The sequence below is a fragment of the Nerophis lumbriciformis genome, linkage group LG06 (assembly GCF_033978685.3).
Source record: "Nerophis lumbriciformis linkage group LG06, RoL_Nlum_v2.1, whole genome shotgun sequence".
Taxonomy (NCBI): domain Eukaryota; kingdom Metazoa; phylum Chordata; class Actinopteri; order Syngnathiformes; family Syngnathidae; genus Nerophis; species Nerophis lumbriciformis.
The window spans coordinates 25,733,565-25,761,150 of NC_084553.2; the positions used below are offsets into that span (position 1 = coordinate 25,733,565).

Sequence of the window (27,586 nt, forward strand, 5' to 3'; positions counted from 1 at the left end):
CGTTCAAAGAACTCCGGCTTATTAGTGATTCCCAGAGCCCAAAAAAAGTCTGCGGGCTATAGAGCGTTTTCTATTCGGGCTCCAGTACTATGGAATGCCCTCCCGGTAACAATTACGAGATGCTACCTCAGTAGAAGCATTTAAGTCCCATCTTAAAACTAATTTGTATACTCTAGCCTTTAAATAGACCCCCCTTTTAGACCAGTTGATCTGCTGTTTCTTTTCTCCTCTGCTCCCCTCTCCCTTGTGGAGGGGGGGGGGGGGGGGGGGACACAGGTCCGGTGGCCATGGATGAAATGCTGGCTGTCCAGAATCGGGACCCGGGGTGGACCGCTCGCCTGTGCATCGGTTGGGAACATCTCTGCGCTGCTGACTCGTCTCCGCTCGGGATGGTGTCCTGCTGGCCCCACTATGGACTGGACTCTTACTATTATGTTGGATCCACTATGGACTGGATTCTCACAATATAATGTCAGACCCACTCGACATCCATTGCATTCGGTCTCCCCTAGAGGCGGGGGGTTACCCACATATGCGGTCCTCTCCAAGGTTTCTCATAGTCATTCACATCGACGTCCCACTGGGGTGAGTTTTTCCTTGCCCTTATGTGGGCTCTGTACCGAGGATGTCGTTGTGGCTTGTGCAGCCCTTTGAGACACTTGTGATTTAGGGCTATATAAATAAACATTGATTGATTGATTGAAAAGGTAATTGTTTTCCATCACAAATAATGCTGTGAGGTAAACAACAATGGTCGGACTTTAAAAAAGCCAAGCTAATCAATCAATGTATATGCTAATCACTTTTGCTTACTATGTTATATTATTGTATATTGTGTATTGTGTATTCAGCACTTATTTAACAATAAAGTTTGAACACACAATGCACACAAGTCTGAATCGTAACTTTCGCCCCATTCTAACTGGTCCAATGTTATTGACAACTACGGAGTAGCCATGGCAATGACAGACACTGTCCTTATTATGGATGAATGTACAATGTACAATTACTACATATGCTTGAAGTATTAATTATACAACATTACCGTTTTTAGTAGTATAGAGCTGGGCGACATGGGAAAAAAAACATATCACAATATATTTTCCAATTATTAGTCGATATGTATCACAATATAAATTAAATCACTATTTTTGCATCATGTTCAAGTGTTACATTGCTAATAAGTGAGATATGACAACATCAGAAGGTTATTTTTGCTTGATATGTGGGTTTTTTTTGTCAGGGATTCAAAATGACTGATCTCATGAAGAACATGACACAACTCAAATACCAATTTCAAATAACTGGCTCCATGCACAGTAACTCACTGTACAGTATCAATATTTTTGAAATTATTTTTCAAATAATCACATTTAATTGTGATTGATTACATTTTGACCGTAGTTAACTTGTAATTAATCACAGATTTATATTAAAAAAAAATGTATTTTTTAAATGTGTACCTTAGACTGATCAACTACTATCAACATGGGGCTGAAGAATTTCATTCAAATGTGTTTACTAAACATAACATTATGTGTTTTCAAACAGCTAAACAGAAAACAGACACACCAAGGGGAAGTAAGTGAAATAAGTGGGGCTAATTTTCAGCCTTGGAGTTTCATGCCTCAGACTGCCCTACTTTAGATCATTAACGACCTACAGTATTATCCGGAAAGTATTCACAGCTCTTCATTTTTACACATTTTGTTATGTTACAGCCCTATTTCAAAATTGAAAAATATCAAAATTCTACAGACAATAAATACCCCATAATGACAATGTGAAACTTTTTTTTTTATGTGCAAATGTATTCAAACAAAAAAAAAAATTACATATACATACAGGTAAGTATTCACAGCCTTTGCTCAATACTTTGTTGATGCACCTTTGGCAGCCATTGCAGCCTCAAGTCATTTTGAATATGATGCTACAAGGTTGGCACACCTATCTTTGGACAGTTTCTCCCATTCCTCTTTGCAGCACCTCTCAAGCTCAATCAGATTGTGTAGAAAGCGTTAGTTTTCATCCAGGATGTCTCTGTACATTGCTGCATTCATCTTAGTCTAGTCAGGGAGGTGATCAAGAACCTGAGGGTCATTCTTTCAAAGCGCCAGTATTCTTCTGTAGAGAGAGAAGAATCTTCCAGAAGGTCAACCATCTCTGCAGCACTCCACCAATCAGGCCTATATGGTATAGTGGCCAGACGGAAGCCCTTTCTTAGTAAAAAGTTTGCCAAAATGCACCTAAAAGACTCTCTGACCATAAGAAACAAAATGATCTGGTCTGATGAGACCAAGATTGATCTCATTGGCGTGAATGTCAGGCATCATGTTTGGAGGAAACCAGGCACCGCTCATCACCAGGCCAATATCATCCCTACAGTGAAGCATGGTGGTGGCAGCATCATACTGTGGGGATGTTTTTAGCGGGAGGAACTGAGATATTAGTCAGGATAGAGGGAAAGATGAATGCAGCAATGAACAGAGAAAGCCTGGGTGAAAACCAATGCTTCACATTGAACCTGATGGAGCTTGAGAGGAGCTGCAAAGAGGAATAGGAAAATAAGAATGGGCGAAACTGCCCAAAGATAGGTTTGCCAAACTTGTGGCATCGTATTCAAAAACACTCAAGGCTGTAATTGCTGCCAAAGGTGCGTCAACAAAGTATTGAGCAAATACTTATGTACATGTGATTTTTGTAGTTTTTTCTTTTTAACAAATTTGCAAAATGAAAAAAAAACTCTTTATATTGTCATTATGGGGTATTGTGTGTATAATTTTGAGGACAAAATGTATGTAAATGGTAAATGGGTTGTACTTGTATAGCAAAAAGAAAATACAACTTTGCACTTGGGTTTTCCTGCACCAACGATGTGTAAATAACACAATAAAGATGATCAAAACATAGTAAGTGCAAAAATGCTACAGTATAAATAGAAGGAAGAATCAGCACTAAAATATAATTGTATTTAAGAAGAGAAGACAACATGTCACGTAAAAAAAACTTGTCAAACCTTCATCTGACTCGCTGTCTGAGTCCTGATTGATGATGTCATTCCTCTGCTCCAGCGCTTGTTCCAGAGCTGCCTGAAGCTTTCGTGGCAACAGCGAGGCCTCGTCATCCATCTATAAATAAACAAAAAAATGCAATAATTGGAGATAAACATCATTTAGCTGATTACTTTGTCTTTGTTAAAGTTCTTCTCTTGCTTGTTTTCAAGTTTACGGACACACCTGTCTGATGAAACGGTCTGTTCCCAAGTCCACCATTAATGCCTGATGACAAGAAGAAACAATCACCATTTAGAATGATGTATTGCCTGCACCCACTGAGCAGACTGATATGCAATGCAAGAGTGGTATCAAACATTCTAAAATTTAGTTTTGTTTTTAAATGCACTGAGGAGGTTTAACTTCACCCTGCCAGGGCTCTAAAGTGAACCAAAAGCTGAGTGAGCAGGAGCCAAGAACTTGTTGGCTGGTGTTGCAGTGCTGCAGGCACAGGACCAGCTGGACACAACTACTGCAGCTGTGTTATCCATGTGAAATACTGCATGCAGGTAAAATGGGGATGTAATGTCAGAAAAGGGCTTTTCGTCACTGTCAGGAACACACACATACAGAGCTTGAAGATCTTGTCCGAAAGTACATTTGTGAGGTCATCATAGGTCACTGAGAGGTACGCTGGCTCAGCATTCCAGTTTTTCCACACCAAAATTATCCATGCATCTATGAGTAGATCTTGGAAAAAAGAGCCTTTCCTAAATTGTTGGGGATTGGAAGCATAGAATTGTCCAAAGTGTCTCAGTAAGACAGTGTGCCCATTTATGTTTGTCCAAAGACCATTGCGTTTCAGGGGTTCCAAATAGAATAACGACAGAGGTTTAATTCGACACAATTGCATGGTTTGTGATGAGTGCTAGATGGCGGTGGCATGTTGTGTGTGTTGCCATGGCATTAGTAGCTTCTTGCAGTGACAGTCTTTTCTAAAATACGTCCTCAAAACTTGCAGCGAAGTGAACACAAGTTGATATATGAAGGTAATTAAATAAAAACTAGTATGTGATAATATGAAGGCTAGACTGTGACTATCAGTTAGTTCTATCGGTTATTGTCATCATTCAATAGTGGTAGGTACCTATAAATTTTATTGTTTAGAATGTTTAATAGGTGTGTGAGACATATTTAGGGCTTTAAAGGCACTGTTTGCAAATTGCTCAAAAGGTTACTTTTTACAGACCAAAAATCTAACACCAACACCACCGGCTAGCTTATGTTACAATTACTATCAGATTGATAGGGATGTGCCGATCGATCGGCCACCGATTTTTTTTGTGTGGTAAAACTAAGTGATCGCAATTGCAGATTATTGCATTTTATTGCCGATCACAAACACTGATACCCTCTGGCTGACACTATTTATTTTAGTCCCCCGGCTGACAAGCAACGAGCAGCTAATCATGTCACTCCATACACAGTGTGGAGCCGCTCCTCTTCGCTAATTATAATCCCCTCCATTATGACAAATAAACCGCAAGTCTTTGTATCTTAACTATTATTAGTAGTAATACTGGAGGACAAGGCTGAACATATTACACATGCACAGAGGAAGAGAATATGGAAATTGCTTAAATATTGTGTTGATATTGTTAAACTGCTAATAGCACCCACCATAAATACATTGAAAATGTTACAGTTCTTACACGTGATTGGTATCAGTATTGGTATCGGCCGGTCTCATTCATGGATGATCGTTACCAGGAATTGGCAGCATAAAACCCTGATCAGAACATCCCTACTAATTATATTGAATGAAAATTGTTCATCGCCCCGAAGAAAAGCTCTGGCGTTCAGGCTGTCACTCACGGCTGTTTCATACACAAGTACAGACGCAGAGCGCTTGCACAGCACATACAGCAGCCCCAGAGAAGCAAGAAACAACAATTTGTCATGTTGTTGTTATGATAGGCTATAAATTCAATGATAGCTAACGTTAGTACCTAAACTTTGCCAAATTAGTTGACAGCAAATAATAACTAGTAAGTGTGCATTATGTGGGGCGTAGTTTACATGCTCAAAGCTGGAAAAAGTTGGGTCATTATGCTTACAACACTTTGGAAAGTTAGCACCCTGTAGGCAGCCGCTTATGTTCGCAAACATCCCCTTTAAACCCGGAGTGCACGTTTAGCTGTTAGCTTATTAGCTGAGGATGAAGTGAGCAGTGTGACAAAAATAAAACATTTATGGACGTCACCCTTACTAGCAGATTTTAGTATTTGCCCATGACATGAAGGTAACTGCTGTGAAGGACAGTAGTCTACTGTACATGGAAATTACATGACAACATAAAGATATTTTTAAGTTGGTAAAGAAACTTTACTAAGATAAAATAAATATACTCACTTCTTCGACAGGCAAGTCTTTGAGCTTGGGCAATGAGCTGGACAATAGACCCACCAGAAAGGGAGTGGGACAGCAGACAATGTCCAACATGGACCCCGGCAGTACCGGGATGAAGGTGTGTTGCCAGGAGAAGGGGTAGAGCAGTGCCACCACAGCATGCATGCAGTTGGACAGCGTACTGATGGCAGAATATAAAAAAAACATCAATCACATTTTAATACGTTTGCTGCAGAGGACACATGGATATATCACAAGATGATGAATTACTGTGACCTAAATAGAGAGATCTGGGTTTGTGGTTAACAACATTGTACTATTGCAATTAAGAAAAACAAACATAATAGCACCACAAAAACACGCAATACTCTGCATACTGAGCTACTATTACACTTGAAAGCAATTAGACCTCCGCTGACGGCTATGTTTGTAATATCCAAAGTTGGAAACTTTTCAAGGGAACTACTGAGGATTTAAATGAAGATATGGCCGCAGATTAGTCTATAAGGAGGGAATTTTTTTTTGAAGAAACGGTAGTTCCTAACTATGGGATCACACTCCTCAGCCTTCCCGGTAAGGTCTATTCAGGTGTACTGGAGAGGAGGCTACGCCGGATAGTTGAACTTCGGATTCAGGAGGAACAGTGTGGTTTTTGTCCTGGTCGTGGAACTGTGGACCAGCTCTATACTCTCGGCAGGGTCCTTAAGGGTGCATGGGAGTTTGCTCAACCAGTCTACATGTGCTTTGTGGACTTGGAGAAGGCATTCGTCCGTGTCCCTCGAGAAGTCCTGTGGGGAGTGCTCAGAGAGTATGGGGTATCAGACTGTCTGATTGTGGCGGTCCGCTCCCTGTATGATCAGTGTCAGAGCTTGGTCCGCATTGTTGGCAGTAAGTCGGACACGTTTCCAGTGAGGGTTGGACTCCGCCAAGGCTGCCCTTTGTCACCGATTCTGTTCATAACTTTTATGGACAGAATTTCTAGGCGCAGTCAAGGTGTTGAGGGGATCCGGTTTGGTGGCTGCAGGATTAGGTCTTTGCTTTTTGCAGATGAGTCACGCACGGTTCACCTTTCGAACCGTGCGTGACCTTTCGAAACAGCTCGCTGACTGCTCGCTGTTTCGAAAAAGCTAAGTATCGTTCTATTTGTGTGCTTTTAAATTGTTCTGCAGCTTTCTTTATTACTTTCTCAACATATTTAGTAGTACTATTTAACTTGCAAATCACCCGATCTCTGTCTCTCCACCCCTCCCGCAGCTAGCTAGCAGCTAGCTGCTAAGCTAACGAAGCTAGCGCGGAGAAAGGCGTCGCCGGGCGCCGGTCAGAAGGAGTCTACTCCTGCACACCGTGACCAGGACTTCTCGGAAGACAGCAGGAACTTCACTCGGTGACAGAAAACACCGTGAGTATGGCTTCCTGCGCGTCTTGCACCTTACTCACGGAGAGGCTGGCTCTGCTAGAGGGCCGTGTCCGCCAGTTAGAGCAGAGTAATCTCGTAACTTTAGATGTTGCGGACACATCTGCTAGCGTTAGCTGTAGCGAGCTAACTAGCCCAGCCTGTAGCAGTCCTAAGCGGCCTACAAGCTACGGTGTACCGGTTGAGACGCATAATAGATTTAGCTCTTTAGCTAGTCCTACACCCCAGTCTACCGGGCACCACACCTTAGTCATAGGGGACTCCATCACCCGAAACATAAAGCTTAGCAAACCAGCCACAATTAAGTGCATCCCGGGGGCCCGAGCACCTGACATAGAGGCTAATCTTAGGGAGCTAACTCGCAACAGGCCTAGTAAACACGTACGACAGGCTAATCGCACCACTAGTTATGCGAATATAGTTGTACACGTTGGCTCCAATGACACTAGAATGAGACAGTCAGAGATTACAAAGAGAAACATAGCCAGGACTTGTGATCTCGCTAGAAAGATGTCCAGGCATCGAGTAATTGTCTCTGGCCCCCTGCCTGCGAGAGGCAATGATGAGAGATATAGCAGATTAGTCTCGCTTAACAAGTGGCTGGCTAGCTTCTGTAGACAACAGGGACTAACGTTTATTGATAATTGGCCCTCTTTCTGGGGCAAACCAGGCTTGCTGATGAGGGACGGCCTTCACCCTAACCAGGAAGGCGCCATCATCCTGTCTAAGAATATAGACTACTGTTTAAGTCACATTTGACTAACTACACTAGAGCAAGCCCGGTCACAGGCAATTACAGAGCCTGCTAGTCCGGTTGAAGAGTCAGTTAAGCTAGAACTAGCCAGCACCAGGCTGGATAATTCCTGTACGCATAGCAATTTTCTTAGAATAACACACAACTCACATAATGTGTTTTCTGTTGTGAATGTGTCCGGGGTAGATATGCATTCTACTGAGGTGGCAAATCATGATGCGTTCAGTCGATCGCAGCATCAAGCAAACAATCTGAAAATTCCCGTCGTATCAATTCCTAGATATGGTCGAAACTATTTAAAGTGCACTACATATAATAAACGCAACATTATTAATATTTCTACTACGGATAATTTAAACAAAAACTCGTCAAAACAGCCCAATACTTATAATATGGGCTTTTTAAACATAAGATCATTGTCTCCCAAAACGTTATTAGTTAATGAGGTCATTAGAGACAACAATCTTAACGTCATTGGTCTTAGCGAAACCTGGCTCAAACCAGACAAATTTTTTGCGCTAAATGAGGCATCTCCTCCTAACTATACGAATGCGCATATTGCCCGTCCCCTTAAAAGGGGTGGGGGGGTCGCACTAATATACAATGAAAACTTTAACCTTACCCCTAACCTAAATAATAAATACAAATCGTTTGAGGTGCTTACTATGAGGTCTGTCGCACCGCTGCCTCTCGATATGGCTGTTATCTACCGCCCCCCAGGGCCCTACTCGGACTTTATTAATGAATTCTCAGAGTTCGTTGCTGATCTAGTGACGCACGCAGACAATATAATCATAATGGGGGACTTTAATATCCATATGAATACCCCATCGGACCCTCAGTGCGTGGCGCTCCAGACTATAATTGATAGCTGTGGTCTTACACAAATAATAAATGAACCTACGCATCGCAACGGCAATACGATAGATCTAGTGCTGGTCAGGGGTGTCACCACCTCCAAAGTTATGGTACTCCCGTATACTAAAGTAATGTCCGATCATTACCTTATAAAATTCGAAGTTCTGACTCATTGTCAACAAACTAATAATAATAATAACTGCTATAGCAGCCGCAACATTAATGCCGCCACAACGATGACTCTTGCTGACCTACTGCCTTCGGTAATGGCACCATTCCCAAATTATGTCGGCTCTATTGATAACCTCACTAACAACTTTGACAATGCCCTGCGCAAAACCATTGATAGTATAGCACCGCTAAAACAAAAAAGGGCCCCTAAAAGGCGCACCCCATGGTTTACAGAGGAAACCAGAGCTCATAAATTATCATGTAGAAAGTTGGAACGCAAATGGCGCGCGACCAAGCTTGAGGTTTTCCATCAAGCATGGAGTGATAGTTTAATATCGTATAAACGCATGCTTACCTTAGCTAAAGCTAAATATTACTCAAATCTCATCCGCCTCAACAAAAACGACCCTAAATTTTTGTTTAGTACAGTAGCATCGCTAACCCAACAAGGGACTCCTCCCAATAGCTCCACCCACTCGGCAGATGACTTTATGAATTTCTTTAATAAGAAAATTGAACTCATTAGAAAGGAGATTAAAGACAACGCATCCCAGCTACAACTGGGTTCTATGAACACAGATACAACTGTATCTACGACGGATACTGCAATACAAAATAGTCTCTCTCTTTTTGATGAAATAACATTAGAGGAACTATTACAGCGTGTAAGTGGGATAAAACAAACAACATGTTTACTTGACCCACTTCCTGGGAAACTTATCAAGGAGCTTTTTGTATTATTAGGTCCATCAGTGCTAAATATTATAAACTTATCACTTTCCTCTGGCACTGTTCCCCTAGCATTCAAGAAAGCGGTTATTCATCCTCTGCTCAAAAGACCTAACCTTGATCCTGACCTCATGGTAAACTACCGACCGGTGTCCCACCTTCCCTTTATTTCGAAAATCCTCGAAAAATTGTCGCACAGCAGCTAAATGAACACTTAGTGTCTAACAATCTCTGTGAACCTTTTCAATCCGGTTTCAGGGCAAATCACTCTACGGAGACAGCCCTCGCAAAAATGACTAATGATCTACTGCTAACGATGGATTCTGATGCGTCATCTATGTTGCTGCTTCTTGATCTTAGCGCTGCTTTCGATACCGTCGATCATAATATTTTATTAGAGCGTATCAAAACACGTATTGGTATGTCAGACTTAGTTTTGTCGTGGTTTAACTCTTATCTTACTGACAGGATGCAATGCGTCTCCCATAATAATGTGACCTCGGACTATGTTAAGGTAACGTGCGGAGTTCCTCAGGGTTCGGTTCTTGGCCCTGCACTCTTTAGTATTTACATGCTGCCGCTAGGCGACATCATACACAAATACGGTGTTAGCTTTCACTGTTATGCTGATGACACCCAACTCTACATGCCCCTAAAGCTGACCAACACGCCGGATTGTAGTCAGCTGGAGGCGTGTCTTAATGAAATTAAACAATGGATGTCCGCTAACTTCTTGCAACTCAACGCCAAGAAAACGGAAATGCTGATTATCGGTCCTGCTAAACACAGACATTTATTTAATAATACTACCTTAACATTTGACAACCAAACAATTACACAAGGCGAATCAGTAAAGAATCTGGGTATTATCTTCGACCCAACTCTCTCGTTTGAATCACACATTAAGAGTGTTACTAAAACGGCCTTCTTTCATCTCCGTAATATCGCTAAAATTCGTTCTATTTTATCCACTAGCGACGCTGAGATCATTATTCATGCGTTCGTTACGTCTCGTCTCGACTACTGTAACGTATTATTTTCGGGTCTCCCTATGTCTAGCATTAAAAAATTACAGTTGGTACAAAATGCGGCTGCTAGACTTTTGACAAGAACAAGAAAGTTTGATCATATTACGCCTATACTGGCTCACCTGCACTGGCTTCCTGTGCACTTAAGAAGTGATTTTAAGGTTTTACTACTTACGTATAAAATACTACACGGTCTAGCTCCGTCCTATCTTGTCGATTGCATTGTACCATATGTCCCGGCAAGAAATCTGCGTTCAAAGAATTCCTGCTTATTAGTGATTCCCAGAGCCCAAAAAAAGTCTGCGGGCTATAGAGCGTTTTCTATTCGGGCTCCAGTACTATGGAATGCCCTCCCGGTAACAATGAGAGATGCTACCTCAGTAGAAGCATTTAAGTCCCATCTTAAAACTCATTTGTATACTCTAGCCTTTAAATAGCCCCCCTGTTGGACCAGTTGATCTGCCGTTTCTTTTCTTTTCTCCTCTGCTCCCCTTTTCCTTGAGGGGGGGGGGGGCACAGGTCCGGTGGCCATGGATGAAGTGCTGGCTGTCCAGAGTCGGGACCCGGGGTGGACCGCTCGCCTGTGCATCGGCTGGGAACATCTCTACGCTGCTGACCCGTCTCCGCTCGGGATGGTGTCCTGCTGGCCCCACTATGGACTGGACTCTTACTATTATGTTGGATCCACTATGGACTGGACTCTCACAATATTATGTCAGACCCACTCGACATCCATTGCTTTCGGTCTCCCCTAGAGGGGGGGGGGTTACCCACATATGCGGTCCTCTCCAAGGTTTCTCATAGTCATTCACATCGACGTCCCACTGGGGTGAGTTTTTCCTTGCCCGTATGTGGGCTTTGTACCGAGGATGTCGTTGTGGCTTGTGCAGCCCTTTGAGACACTTGTGATTTAGGGCTATATAAATAAAGATTGATTGATTGATTGATTGATGTGGTCCTGATGTCTTCATCTGGCCAGGATCTTCAGCTCTCACTGGATTATACATGCCAACCTTAAGACCTCTGAATTTGGGAGATTGGGGGGGTTGGGGGTTGAGGTACGGGGGGCGGGGTTTGGGGGGTGGGGTTTGTATATTGTAGCCCGGAAGAGTTAGGGCTGCAAGGGATTCTGGGTATTTGCTCTGTTGTGTTTATGTTGTGTTACGGTGCGGATGTTCTCCCGAAATGTTTGTCATTCTTGTTTGGTGTGGGTTCACAGTGTGGCGCATATTTGTAACAGTGTTAAAGTAGTTCACCATACGCTGTTTGTATGGTGAAAAAACGGACGCGACGACAGGTTGTAGAGGACGCAAAAGGCAGTGCCATCACGGCACGCCCTTAATATTGTTGTCCGGGTGAAAATCGGGAGAAATTCGGGAGAATGGTTGCCCGGGAGATATTCGGGAGGGGCACTGAAATTCGGGAGTCTCCCGGAAAAATCGGGAGGGTTGGCAAGTATGCACTGGATCGATTCGCAGCCGAGTGTGAAGCGACTGGGATGAGAATCAGCACCTCCAAGTCTGAGTCCATGGTTCTCGCCTGGAAAAGGGTGGAGTGCCATCTCCGGGTTGGGGAGGAGACCCTGCCCCAAGTGGAGGAGTTCAAGTACCTCGGAGTCTTGTTCACGAGTGAAGGAAGAGTGGATCGTGAGATCGACAGGCGGATCGGTGCGGCGTCTTCAGTAATGCGGACGCTGTATCAATCCGTTGTGGTGAAGAAGGAGCTGAGCCGGAAGGCAAAGCTCTCAATTTACCGGTCGCTCTACGTTCCCATCCTCACCTATGGTCATGAGCTTTGGGTTATGATCGAAAGGACAAGATCACGGGTACAAGCGGCCGAAATGAGTGTCCTCCGCCGGGTGGCGGGGCTCTCCCTTAGAGATAGGGTGAGAAGCTCTGCCATCCGGGGGGAGCTCAAAGTAAAGCCGCTGCTCCTCCACATCGAGAGGAGCCAGATGAGGTGGTTCGGGCATCTGTTCAGGATGCCACCCGAACGCCTCCCTTGGGAGGTGTTTAGGGCACGTCCGACCGGTAGGAGGCCACGGGGAAGACCCAGGATACGTTGGGAAGACTATGTCTCCTGGCTGGCCTGGGAACGCCTCGGGATCCCCCGGGAAGAGCTGGACGAAGTGGCTGAGGAGAGGGAAATCTGGGCTTCCCTGCTTAAGCTGCTGACCCCGCGACCCGACCTCGGATAAGCGGAAGAAGATGGATGGATGGATGGACGGTAGTTCCTAACACAAAAATATGCTGCATACTTTTGGTTATTGTGATTTTTTTCTATATTTAAAACGCTGCCTTGTGGTCTACATAAGATGTAATGGTGGTTATTTGGTCAAAATGTTGCATCTTCTCCTTGTCGTTTTTAGCGCTTCCATAGTGGATCTACTGACAGATTAAGTTTGAAACATACATTACATTAGAAATATAATTAGAAATGGAAACAGCCGAGGATGCACGTGTACGAGCCAGTTTGACCCCCAACAACAAGATAGAACAAAAGAAAGAGCTTGTTGACTACAGCGTTGGGCTTCAATGGCAGACTCGGGTAAGGCACTTTGGATTTACCCCTGACATCACACTTGGAAAAAACGTCACAAATAGGGAAAATTTCAAACGGCTCGTTTGGAAGAAGTATGAAGGTTAGCAAGATTGTTTTATATATAGCCACCATGCCTTCATTGTTTGATTTCAAAATTTCAGGACTTATGCAGATCCCAAATACAGAAAAACAGGTTGGCTTTGCAGGGAAGGTCTCCTTTAAAACGTTTCAAAGGAAATCAGGTGATTTTTCTACCATACACTATGTAGTAGGGATCGAAATGTGGAGTAAATTGTGATACGATAATGGTCAAACAAAGGTCATTATCCATTGAAAGTTATGTTATTTAATGTTATTTACAATGGGAGTTGTATAATTGAGTTCAACTCTAAACTGTATAGTGTATTCAACTGTATACAGTAAATCAGCAGCTGCCCGGACAACGCAGAGTGCAATTAACTCATTAAGATGCACTTCATATTTGACATCAGTAACACAACTTGGACGTAGTCGATGTGGAATGACAAAGTAGACATGCAATGCTAACACGGAATGCTATCGTAACAGCTATGATCGAAGCTGCGACTGTTGACCCAGTTTTTGCAGAACAACTTACTCCCAGGGTTTCATTCACCAGCAATGACAGAGGAATTATTCAAGATGTGACAAAGTACAGTATTTCAACATAGTGGCAGTGTTTTAGTTGCCGGGTGACGACCATAGCTATGATGCTTGGAGGATCCCACAGACTACTGGTGAGTACTGTAATATACAGTAGAACACACTCAAGAGTAAAGGTGACTATATGGGTGTTAGTTCATGTTGGGAGTGCTGTAATTATGTGAAAAAAATACATTTAGAAGGTCGTAAACACTTTTTTATGCCCTAACTTTGAAAATGTTCAATTTATTAATAATTAAAAATCACGGACAGGCCTGAAACCAATTGGTCGTGATAAACAAGAGATTGACTGGACATTTAGTATTGACTGGACATTTAGTAAGTCTCCATCATTAACAATAAAAGTATGCAACTTTTGATGTTTCCAACACTCCCTAGCTAAATCTGTTATCTCTCGCATTTGAAGAAGCAAATGTAAGGTCAAACAATCCTCAAATGACACTTTTAAGTAGCTCTGTAACAACATCTTTAAAAAAATATATACCAAAGACACGCGGACACACACACTAATGAAAGAAATGAAACTAGAGTAGCTTTAATGCTTACAGTACGTGTAATCAACAATGACTCATTAATCCTTGATCTATTTACTGACTGCTTACAAAAAGGGACAGACTTATCTTATGTTGCCGCCACACTTGTGTGAATCAATGCACTTTAATACAAAGACGTAATCCTGATGTATTATTGAGTCATGACCATTGGACATGCTGCAACGGTCAAAATCGGAGCCCTGTTGACGTAAATAGGCCCCAAAAATGCAGCAATCCTGTTTCCCTATGACAGCTGTGGTATAACATCCAGATCCCAAATAGCGGCCTGTCTTTCTCACGATCTGTCACTTGTTGACAACGGCTAAGCCTTTCCCCGCCACGCGCCACGCCTCCTTCGTCCACTACATACTGTCCTGCCTGTGTTTCACAAGAGAGTGGAAATAAACACACACACAAAGCGGCGCTTCACATCAGTATGGATCCAGAAGCAGAGCTGGGATCAAACAGGGTATGCAAGTACGCCCCACATGAGATAACATTTTAATGAGGAATGTTTTTCTGTGCTTGCTGTCAGCATAAACAAAAGCTGATGTGACGTCACACACACAGTGAAACCTAATCCGCCCTGATAACCCATTATAGCATGTTCCTTTTGGCTCTAATATATTAACCAGCACTAAAATATGTCTTTTTGACAGAATACCATTAAACGACATTGGTGAAAAAGAAAAAACAGCAGCAAGTAACAATGAGCAGCTCAGCTTTGGCCTGAGGGAAGTTTGATCATTCCTAACAGCTCTGGTCCCAACAGGGAGCGATGGGGTAAGGATCTCTGAGTTCTTTTGCCACAGGCTAAATGCAGGCAAAATGCACCGTGGAGCTAAAAGGATCAATTACATTGACTGAATGTCTGTCTTTCCACCACCACACACTTCTGGGAAAAGACAAACTTACAGGGAACTCACTCAGCACGAGCAGCATGAAAATAGCTCATAACAAGACATTAAAATTCCTATACAACTGAATCTATATGAAGACTTGTGGTCATGTCAGGGAGCATGCACAAGATCAGCGATGGAGGATCCTCCCATCGGGACCTAAGGATTTTCCACAGGAATTTGGCACCAATGGAGTTCATTCTGCATCTAAGGTCACTGGTTACTGTGTAGGTATTGCAGCTATGAAGCAATGCTAAGAGTACCAGGACTGGCAACAACATCTCGTGCGCATGCACAATTCTATCTTTACGAAAATAATATTGTCATGTGTAAATCATCCATCGATCCATTTTCTACCGCTTGTCCCATAAATACTAATTTAAATACACTTTATGGTGACTGTGTTTGTGTAGGCTAACTCTTTTCCTTCTGAATCACAGCACTAAACAAAGGGGAAATTTGTCATAAAATGCACCTTTACTGTGTTGCCTATGTTGTGGGTCTTTTCATAGTCGAATCTGATTCGTTATATATTGCCCATTGTCAACGATCAGTCAAATCTATGTTTTTTTTTTAGGAGAAATAAACAGATATGTAGTACTGTATATTGACTGGTCACCAGGGTTCAGTAATGACACTTGGACGTGCTCTAGTACTGGAATATTGCAAAGCTAATTAACAGTACCTAAAAAGGGAAATACAGTCTAACAATATTGTGAAAAAAACAAAGATCTCATTTGAGACTTATTACACTTCAAAAAAAGGCTAAACCCCAGTTTCTGAGGTCTGCTGTGGCGCAGCACCAAAAGAACATCAAACTTGACTAAATAAGGGACGTAAACATTTTACCACAGTTTACATATGTGAACCTGCAGAAGGATCATTTTCTTTTTCAAGAGGAGAGCTACACATCTAAAACAAGGCAGTGCGTCCCGTCACACGCGCCGTGTCCAATTTCCGGCAAGATTCTGGGGTCGACAGCGGGATTCAGCCCGCCAGAAATGCGCAATGTCACGACAAGCTCCATGTCTGACTGTGTAGCATACCGATGAGCCTCAATCACATCACCATGTAGAAACATCCTCCCAACACTATTAATAAAATACTCTTGTTTACAGACAAATGGATTTTAAATAATAAGACATGTGGTTGGACAAAACTTTAGAGACGTGACGTCACACCAGGAAGCAGCTACAGCTCTGAAAAAGGCTGAATTGACAGCCAAAACTAAGATTTATTCCTTGCGTTCTGAAAACTATTTGTCTGCAAACAAGAATATTTTACTAATATTTAAAGAAGACATAATGATGAATGTGATCAATGTATCCTCCCAACACACCCTGCTGTAGGTATAACTTGCCTTCCTCCCACGGACGGAGTTGATAGTCGAATCAGACTCCTACGAATTGAATTGTCAAATCTTTGACTATTTGAAGACAGCCCTAATTGCCCGTGCCGTTATTTGCATGACAAATATATCCCATGATTGCGTTTTAGAGTAGTTTGGATTGACTTAAAATTTCTTACATAAGACAATGTACTCTAAAAAAACACTCACTGTATTGTAACTAAAATATGTTTAGCGGAACCACTTAATTTACCTAATTTGGTTAACATATTTAGGGACCTGATAAACAAATGTCTGTAAAATTTGAACACGATTGGTCTAAGGCTGAACTGGCATATAGTGTATATCCCCAGCTGATGTGGCGTATTTGAACTGGCATATAGTGTATATCCCCAGGAAACATGGGAAGAAAATATTGAAAAGTCTATCTGCAACCAAGAGGAGAGGACATGTGAGGCAGAAACAAACTATATTTAAACAAAAGGCACTCTTGGTGTCAAAGCACTATATAGGACAATTATAGAACACCAATCCAACAGTAGGGCCATATAATACATTGAACACAAATCTTTACAACATATGATTTCTTCTACCCCCATCTAGTTCTGTCTAGCAGGTTCTCCAGCCAGCAGCTCATTCCAACCATTGCTCACAGTCTAATATCTTCCCTTATCAACGCAACAAAAGAATGAAGGAGGCTTTGAAAAGTACAGATGAATATTCAGAGGTGCTCGTCTAAGTGTGGGGGCGTAAACTCTGATGAGAGGTGCTAATGTGAAAATCAGCTGGTCCGCCCACTCCTCTCTTTGTACTTCAAAAGAAGACCATTTCAAATACTTTGATGTGTGGATTTTACTGAGCAAAGTGCCTACACTGCAGAGCACAAAGTATAATAAAATAATATAATAAACAAGCTCCAGTATACCGCTGACTGCAAATGAGAAGTATTTGACACTTTTACAGATAAGTCCATCATAAATCTGCCACTTTGGGTTCTATTAGATAAAAAGGAATGAAGACATGAAGAAATTCAAGCAGTGGAAGAAGGCTTGATAAGTTCAGCATGGTCATGAGAAAGCTATTGTTTAGTTTACCTCCCCCCTCCTCCTTTTTTGCTCTTGCTCTGACTTCCCTTCTTCATATTTCCTCTCCTGGCTTCCTTGTCTGCATCTCTCTGTGCACTCACTTTGTATCAATAATAATCTGTCGATGTATCTTTACAGAAGCATCTTTACTACTGTAACCCAGAGCTCCACTAATTGAACCTGGACTACAACCCAGGCAACAAGAAGAATCATTCAGGAAGTAAAGTTAATTTAGGTATTCAATCACCAATGTGTATTATTGGGGTGGAGAAGTGCACTGCATCATCCTGACAGCTGTTTCTAATATATTAGGATATTATTATTAGTTATATTGTGCAGGTGTACCGAATAAAGTTTCCGTTGAGGAACATTTTATAGCTATGACTTTTATAATTTACAAGCTAACAAATATTCAAAAATATAAAAATAATAAGCTTTGTTTTTTACACAATCAGGAAGAGAGGACTGAGACCTTCCGACTAGGTTGTTCAGAAAATGACATTTGCATGGTGGGAGGAGTTGAAGAAATAAATCCTCACATACACCAACAATTTGATTAACATCCATAAAATGTGCCTGACAAATGAGGATGTTTCATTACATCAGGCACAATAATAATAACGCGACAAACATCCAACATCAACAGGGTGATTGAGTTAAGTGAGTCAGCGGTGACTTAGCTAAAGATAATGTCATCTATTTAAACATCCAACTTGCAACCCACGCACCAGAGCGCGAATGATATCTAAGAAATAAACTGCCCTTTGAGGCAGTGCTTCTTAACCGTAGGGCCGAGGCCCATTGTTGGGTCGCGAACGCCCCCGAGAGGGCCGCCAATAAATATCTGTTTCTCAGTTGTGGTCAGTATGAGCCACAGCGGAATCAGTTGTAATACACTTTCCACCACTTGTGGCAATAATGACAATATCAAACAAACAGAAGAAGTCTGAAGCTAAAGTCATAGAGAAGTTCCTTGAAGGAGAACCGCATTTATTTTTTTTTCCTATCGTTCACAATCATTATGAGAGACAAGAACATACGTCTTCTTTTTTTCATTAGGATTTTAAAGATGATAAATGCTTGGAAGATGCGGCCAATGGGAGTCACCGTTGTAGCCTTCAAAGCCCTCTAAAACAACTTCAAAACCCTTCATCAACATTTTATATACACACTGCAAGTATATATATAATGTAGTAAGAGAAACGTTCATAACAATATGTAATATATTCAATATTTACAGTATTTTGGTCATTTTAATCCATTTTAATCAATCTTAATGAATTAATCTTCCGCACATTGATTTCCGTTTCCATAGCAGCACACGTCCAACTTTCAGCAACAAATGTGTGTTTCTACTTCAGGATACAAAATGCTGTCATTGCAGGCTTTGTAACAAACAACAAAGACGACTATTTTTGGACAAATGAGGATTCACAACCTTATCTTTTTGAACATGAATGAATGGAGGGTGAACTGCTGCTTCTAGAAGCGAGTATGAAGAAGAGGGTGAAAACGTTGGAGCAGACGGAAGCCAATAGAGTGAGGTGAAAGCGACTCGAAGCTGAAAATGTGGAATTTGGAGACAAGCTATTTCGACAAAAAATGACATGCTTACCCCAAATAAACCAGAAAAAATGTCCCCGGCCAGCTGGACCAAAGAGACAACTGTCCATCGAGTGAGTCACTTTAATATCGATCATGATACACTCAGCACGTCATGCTTGTTATTACAACTACAGTACATGCAACGTCTGACTAACTCAGCTATGTACAAACAAAACATGAAATGTGGGCTAAAACTTTACATATACTGTAATATGATTGTTTATGTTTTTCAGTCAGTACAGATTGGTGTCTTATCGCAGTGATGTGCATTACAAACTCAAAACGTGTTTCGTGTTGTCGTAGAAGCTTGCTTATCTCTTGCCGTAGTTAGCGTTTACGGCTAACACCAAAGAACAGCGATGTGTTACTACGCTAGAAAGAGAGTTCCTCAGTGTTCGCTCTTACAATAACAATGTCTCTACAATTTGGCTATGATACAGGTTACAGAACATAAATGAAGTATTGGTGACGTTTTTTTAAATGTATTTTTAAAGTGATTTAGAGGTAGATATGATTGCTCCCATTAGCTGCATTACTAGCTACCAAGAGCGAGACGATTTTTACATGTTTGAATGCCCCCCCCCAAAAAAAACTTTTGTCTTTTTGTCCCTCATAATAATTGTAAACGATAGGCAACATTCCAAAAAAAGTGCAGTTCCCTTTTAAGTGCAAAAATTATGATTAAAGTGGCAAATCTGTATTTTTATTTGCACTTTAATTTTATTGACAGTTCAATTGAGACATATATATTCATATTATTTTAGTTTATTTATTTTAGCACACCATAATTGTATGTACATTTATTTTTTTGTCAGTTATTTATGAGTCTCTTCTAATGCAGTATTAGTTGGTTAGTACCTATTTTTCAAATCAACCTGACCTAAGCCTAAGGTTTGTGTGTTAAATAAATAATCATTTTGATTAACACATAGTTTCTTATGAATAATAAAAAACAAGGACCCAGATTTCCCTCGCCCGGACGCGGGTCACCGGGGCCCCCCTCTGGAGCCAGGCCCGGAGGTGGGGCACGATGGCGAGCGCCTGGTGGCCGGGCCTGTCCCCATGGGGCCCGGCCGGGCACAGCCCGAAGAGGCAACGTGGGTCCCTCCTCCAATGGGCTCACCACCCATAGCAGGGGTCATAGAGGTCGGGTGCGATGTGAGCTGGGCGGAAGCCGAAGGCAGGGCACTTGGAGGTCCGATCCTCGGCTACAGAAGCTAGCTCTTGGGACGTGGAACGTCACCTCGCTGGGGGGGAAGGAGCCTGAGCTAGTGCGCGAAGTGGAGAAGTTCCGGCTAGATATAGTCGGACTCACTTCGACACACAGCAAGGGCTCTGGAACCAGTTCTCTCGAGAGGGGCTGGACTCTCTTCCACTCTGGCGTTGCCGGCAGTGAGAGGCGACGGGCTGGGGTGGCAATTCTTGTTTCCCCCCGGCTCAGAGCCTGTACGTTGGAGTTCAACCCGGTGGACGAGAGGATAGCTTCCCTCCGCCTTCGGGTGGGGGAACGGGTCCTGACTGTGGTTTGCGCTTACGCGCCAAACCGCAGCTCAGAGTACCCACCCTTTTTGGATTCACTCGAGGGAGTACTTGAGAGTGCTCCCCCTGGTGATTCCCTTGTGCTACTGGGGGACTTCAATGCTCATGTTGGCAACGACAGTGAAACCTGGAGAGGCGTGATTGGGAAGAATGGCCGCCCGGATCTGAACCCGAGCGGTGTTTTGTTATTGGACTTTTGTGCCCGTCACAGATTGTCCATAACGAACACCATGTTCAAACATAAGGGTGTCCATATGTGCACTTGGCACCAGGACACTCTAGGCCGCAGTTCCATGATCGACTTTGTAGTTGTATCATCGGATTTGCGGCCTCATGTTTTGGACACTCGGGTGAAGAGAGGGGCGGAGCTTTCTACCGATCACCACCTGGTGGTGAGTTGGCTGCGATGGTGGGGGAGGATGCCGGACAGACCTGGCAGGCCCAAACGCATTGTGAGGGTTTGCTGGGAACGTCTGGCAGAGTCTCCTGTCAGAGAGAGTTTCAATTCCCACCTCCGGAAGAACTTTGAACATGTCACGAGGGAGGTGCTGGACATTGAGTCCGAATGGACCATGTTCCGCGCCTCTATTGTCGAGGCGGCTGATTGGAGCTGTGGCCGCAAGGTAGTTGGTGCTTGTCGTGGCGGTAATCCTAGAACCCGTTGGTGGACACCGGCGGTGAGGGATGCCGTCAAGCTGAAGAAGGAGTCCTATCGGGTTCTTTTGGCTCATAGGACTCCTGAGGCAGCGGACGGGTACCGACAGGCCAAGCGGTGTGCGGCTTCAGCGGTCGCAGAGGCAAAAACTCGGACATGGGAGGAGTTCGGGGAAGCCATGGAAAACGACTTCCGGACGGCTTCGAAGCAATTCTGGACCACCATCCGCCGCCTCAGGAAGGGGAAGCAGTGCACTATCAACACCGTGTATGGCGGGGATGGTGTTCTGCTGACCTCGACTGCGGATGTTGTGGATCGGTGGAGGGAATACTTCGAAGACCTCCTCAATCCCACCAACACGTCTTCTTATGAGGAAGCAGTGCCTGGGGAGTCTGTGGTGGGCTCTCCTATTTCTGGGGCTGAGGTTGCTGAGGTAGTTAAAAAGCTCCTCGGTGGCAAGGCCCCAGGGGTAGATGAGATCCGCCCGGAGTTCCTTAAGGCTCTGGATGCTGTGGGGCTGTCTTGGTTGACAAGACTCTGCAGCATCGCGTGGACATCGGGGGCGGTACCTCTGGATTGGCAGACCGGGGTGGTAGTTCCTCTCTTTAAGAAGGGGAACCGGAGGGTGTGCTCTAACTATCGTGGGATCACACTCCTCAGCCTTCCCGGTAAGGTCTATTCAGGTGTACTGGAGAGGAGGCTACGCCGGATAGTCGAACCTCGGATTCAGGAAGAACAGTGTGGTTTTCGTCCTGGTCGTGGAACTGTGGACCAGCTCTATACTCTCGGCAGGGTCCTTGAGGGTGCATGGGAGTTTGCCCAACCAGTCTACATGTGTTTTGTGGACTTGGAGAAGGCATTCGACCGTGTCCCTCGGGAAGTCCTGTGGGGAGTGCTCGGAGAGTATGGGGTATCGGACTGTCTGATTGTGGCAGTCCGCTCCCTGTATGCTCAGTGCCAGAGCTTGGTCCGCATTGCCGGCAGTAAGTCGGACACGTTTCCTGTGAGGGTTGGACTCCGCCAAGGCTGCCCTTTGTCACCGATTCTGTTCATAACTTTTATGGACAGAATTTCTAGGCGCAGTCAAGGCGTTGAGGGGATCTGGTTTGGTGGCTGCAGGATTAGGTCTCTGCTTTTTGCAGATGATGTGGTCCTGATGGCTTCATCCGGCCAGGATCTTCAGCTCTCACTGGATCGGTTCGCAGCCGAGTGTGAAGCGACTGGGATGAGAATCAGCACCTCCAAGTCCGAGTCCATGGTTCTCGCCCGGAAAAGGGTGGAGTGCCATCTCCGGGTTGGGGAGGAGATCTTGCCCCAAGTGGAGGAGTTCAAGTACCTCGGAGTCTTGTTCACGAGTGAGGGAAGAGTGGATCGTGAGATCGACAGGCGGATCGGTGCGGCGTCTTCAGTAATGCGGACGCTGTATCGATCCGCTGTGGTGAAGAAGGAGCTGAGCCGGAAGGCAAAGCTCTCAATTTACCGGTCGATCTCCGTTCCCATCCTCACCTATGGTCATGAGCTTTGGGTTATGACCGAAAGGACAAGATCATGGGTACAAGCGGCCGAAATGAGTTTCCTCCGCCGGGTGGCGGGGCGCTCCCTTAGAGATAGGGTGAGAAGCTCTGCCATCCGGGGGGAGCTCAAAGTAAAGCCGCTGCTCCTCCACATCGAGAGGAGCCAGATGAGGTGGTTCGGGCATCTGGTCAGGATGCCACCCGAACGCCTCCCTAGGGAGGTGTTTAGGGCACGTCCGACCGGTAGGAGGCCACGGGGAAGACCCAGGACACGTTGGGAAGACTATGTCTCCCGGCTGGCCTGTGAACGCCTCGGGGTCCCACAGGAAGAGCTGGACGAAGTGGCTGGGGAGAGGGAAGTCTGGGCTTCCCTGCTTAGGCTGCTGCCCCCGCGACCCGACCTCGGATAAGCGGAAGAAGATGGATGGATGGATGGATAGTTTCTTATTATTTGACATAACTGTAAGTAGGTTAAATATAACTATTGAATATGATTAAAATTAAGAGTAATTCAGTGTTCATGTTTGAGTGGGACCTGAACCATTCTAAAGGTTGGGCCCCAAGGTCAAAAAGGTTAAGAACCCCTGCTTTAGGGCATGTAGAATAAAAATGTGTCACAAATGAAAACAATGGTTAACCCACAGACACTGTGGCAACAGACAATCAGGGGCACAAAGAACTATTGTCTAAAATGGCTTTTCCTCCCTCAGTTACTTTCTTGCTGATATACATTTCTAGGAAAATACGTGTTCCGCTGATGAGATATTTTGGGAATGAATAACGCACCAGAATCCCAGAGGGAATAACCCTTTTATCATGGAAGCCATTAATGCAGTTCTGACGTAAGGAAACAAAAACACAAAAGCTTTGCACGTAAGCACGCTTACTTGCGTGTTTGAATCCACCCATAAACACACAAAAGACTGTATCGCTCATGATTATAGCTGGTTTGTAATAGTAAAATACAGATGCGTCTGGTAACGACCCTTTTTCGGCTCATGTCAATAATCGCACTGAGTACGGCATCAGAAGACAAATGTTGACGGTCAAGCAGCACACAGGAAGTGCATTCCGTCCTCTGTGCAGTCACTGCCCTCACTGATGTTTGTTTAAACTGGCCTCTGATGCATGGAGACTCACATCTCCTCCCACTCCACCCTTGCCCCAAACATTACAAAAGAATCGCCGCTCTAGCCTGCAACCAGGGGACTCACTGAGTCCTCAGAGACCCCTCATTACTCATTGGTGAGACCTGTTTGACAGCTTTTATCTGACTCATGTCGACTGTGGCGGATCGAGCTGTTGGTGGTAGAGACGCACGTATTGGGTGGAGAGAAACGTAATTGAAGACTCCAATAGAATGTCACTCAGCAGAGCGCAAACTTCAGTCAGGGTCAAACAGTTTCTAAAAAATTAATATTTACCAGCTAAGTCTTTAGCTCGGTTAATCAGTTCGTTTGTTGGTTTGCAGGCTACTTCATTCTTCACGGAGGATGACGTGAAATGCTACAAATGGACAGATGCTGCCATTTTGATTCTGGGCAATATGGTGTATTCATGCCATAATGTTTTACAGGGAAACGAGTACCTGTCCCATGTACTGTAACACCCGTCAATAGAATCTTGTGCAAGTCAAGTATGCTAACTAACTACAGGTAATCCTGGTGAAATGTTAATTTAAAAGTGACCTTTGATGATTATAATCTACATTTGAAACATTTCCTTGTGGTCTAAATAATATGTATTGGCTATGCTTTTGTCACCGTCCCTGCAGTGTTTTGTGTGTCTGCGTCGTCTGTCTGGGTGTGGTCATGTGTGGGTGGAGTTTGGGTTCCTGACTTCCAAGTCTGGCACACCTGGCGCTGATCAGCCTACTCACCTGCCTGCCATCAGCTAATCACCTCCACTCCACAAAAGCCCTGGCCTCCTCTCACAACGCTGCCAGATCGTTTCACAGCTCTCCAAGTGGTAACGCTTCTCGCCAGTTCTCGCAGCATTTTGACAATCTTGTTGATCTTTTGTTTGTGCCTTTGCTCGTGGTAGCTTGTTCCTCGCCTCACTATTGTCTTCCTCTGTCTCTAGTGCCGACCTCCTCTAACCCTGCCTGCCTGCCAGACACCTCCACTCCAGCCAACGACGCCTTTCCCTCCTCCCTCATCTGCCTGAATTAAACCCTTTGGACTTTTTATCTGCCTCTCGTCTGCTTTTGGGTCCGCCAGCTTGTTAAATCGTGACAGCTTTGGTGTAAATGTTGCGTATATTTTGCTCCACAGTCACTTTTATAACCCGTTTTTTGAGTCTTTCTGCAATATTTAAAATTCTGGAGGCTTTCCCAGATTGCAAATGAAACACGCCTAACCGTCTCCAAAAGTATCTAAATTTATTTTTTCGAATTTTTTTAAATATAGATTCACCCGTTCACAACATTAGGTACACCTGCACACTCGGCAATCGATTCGGACTCTGTATAAAAAAGCTACTTAGAGCAGCATTTATGTCATTGCACATCGCCCATCGATGCTATAATGCTCATATCAAGATTCGATAAAAATCATACTTTATCCTACCTTCTCTTGTGTTTCCTTATAGCCTGAGAGCTTTACTTAATGTTTAAATAAGTACGTCCACCTCACTCTAACATCACAGCGTATCCAGACTGCAAAACCCGTAAACAAGAGGCATCCAAAACTGCTTACAAGCGCACGCCAAAATTCATTACCTTATGATTTGATGCTTTAACATTGTTAAACACGAGCATCCAACATTGTAAAAATTTTTAGTCAGAAAAAGACAAAATTCATCAAAGGCCTCTTTAAATGCATTTACACTGTGTGAATTCTGGCTGGAAATGACAAGTTGGTGACTGTGTTTTATGTTTCATTTTTATAAGTACGATGTCAAAGCAATTCGTCCAAAACAAGTTGCAGGTGCCAGTACTTTTATAACGAAAGCAAGAAACACTATTGAATTCAAGAAATAACTCGCTGAAGTATGAAGGTGGCGTCTACGTGGCTCTCCTTACCCCTACTCCCCCTCCACTTATCATCATCTTCACCAACAAGAGTCATCAATAAAGGTAAAAGTGATGTTAAATGTTAATTTAACTATTTAATTAGTAATTTTTAGATATTTTGCATTATTTTCTGCATGAAAAACTAAAATTGTTATCAATAAAATCGTTTTTCTTAATAATTCCTAGTGTCTGGAACAGATTAATTCGATTTACATTATTTCCTATGGGAACAATTTAAAAAAAAAATTGTACAAAGACTGTCTTTTCCGGACTATAAGCAATTGTATATAAGTATATAAGTACATTATAGCTCGGTTGGTAGAGCGGCCGTGCCAGCAACTTGAGGGTTGCAGGTTCGATCCCCGCTTCCGCCATCCTCGTCACTGCCGTTGTGTCCTTGGGCAAGACACTTTACCCACCTGCTCCCAGTGCCACCCACACTGGTTTAACTGTAACTTAGATATTGGGTTTCACTATGTAAAGCGCTTTGAGTCACTTGAGAAAAGCGCTATATAAATGTAATTCACTTCACTTCACTTCACTTCACATTGCCTCTTAGAGTGGTCTTAGGCCATATTGTATATTGCATATTGTGTATATTGTGTTGTTTCTGTATATTGTGTGGTTTCTTCTTCTTTTTAAATGCAAGGCACCTCAGGGAAGCAACCTAAATTTCGTTGGACCTGTACCTGTACATGCACAATGACAAATAAAGATCATTCATTCATTCATTCAATTACTTTTTTCCTACGCTTTGCACCCTGCGCCTTATAAAACGTTGCAGCTAATTTATGGATTTATCTTTGCAACCGGCGATCATTTTTTGTATTCAACAAATAGTTTTCATAAAATATGAGAGAGACACTGAAAAGGTGTGTTATTGTTGACTTTTTGGACAAGTTTGCTCACTGCAGGTTCTGCTGGTTTGAAAATGTGCTTCCTGTTTTGCACCTTGAACCGGAAGTTTTGTCTCCTATTCGTCAACAGCGTCTGCTCGAAATAATTCTTCATTAATTTTTCAAGCGACGTTTCTTTAGTTTTATAATGTAACTAAAACAATTCATACTTACTAAATCATCCAATGTGTAATGTCTGTAGAAGCGTATGAATTTGTTTAGCTGATCGGAGAGCTGGCTTCCGCAGCTAGTGGGTCCATGACGATGACTACTGTTTTGTTTGATCATCGGTGTTACTGCCATGTGACACACACCGTTTGGAAACAATTTAGGTATGTAAATACACCTTTACAAAAACCTTTGTACCGACATATACTGTATCTGCGGTTTATGGTCCAGTGTGGCTAATAAATGTAAAATATTTTTTTCGTCTAAAATTATGTGGGTGCGACTTGAGTTCCAGTGCGCTCTATAGCCCGTAAATTGCTGTAATTAAGTTCCCCAACAAGAGGCGCTATTTATTTTATGATACATATGAATAACATATGCATTTAATGTATGTATAAGCTCTCTACACACTTATAAACCTATGTAATTTTAACATTGAACTTTAATGGGTACTGGTACTCAAATTTCAATGTACTCAATGGTACTCCAAAATGTTCAATGCACTGAGACCGCAGTTAGTGAACCGCAGAGTTACGAGACAACACGGTCTATCAAATGCTGCATACCAGTTAGTCTTGTCAAACTACAAACCCCGTTTCCATATGAGTTGGGAAATTGTGTTACATGTAAATATAAACGGAATACAATGATTGGCAAATCCTTTTCAACCCATATTCAATTGAATGCACTTCAAAGACAAGATATTTGACGTTCAAACTCATAAACTTTTTTTTTTTTTTTGCAAATAATAAT

The 27,586-nt window shown here is 43.2% G+C and overlaps 1 protein-coding gene across 4 annotated transcripts in view; it reads right to left on the reverse strand.

The window, feature by feature from the left end:
- The window catches only part of dennd2b (DENN domain containing 2B), a 114,450-nt gene that overhangs the window by 3,230 nt on the left and 83,634 nt on the right, over positions 1-27,586 (reverse strand). For all 4 annotated transcript variants that reach the window (XM_061963966.1, XM_061963968.1, XM_061963965.1 and 1 more), the window contains 3 exons: positions 5,406-5,583; positions 3,237-3,278; positions 3,017-3,128 (listed from right to left, as the gene is read on the reverse strand). In XM_061963966.1, the coding sequence (XP_061819950.1) occupies positions 3,017-3,128; positions 3,237-3,278; positions 5,406-5,583 (332 nt within the window). The remainder of the gene's footprint in view (positions 1-3,016; positions 3,129-3,236; positions 3,279-5,405; positions 5,584-27,586) is intronic.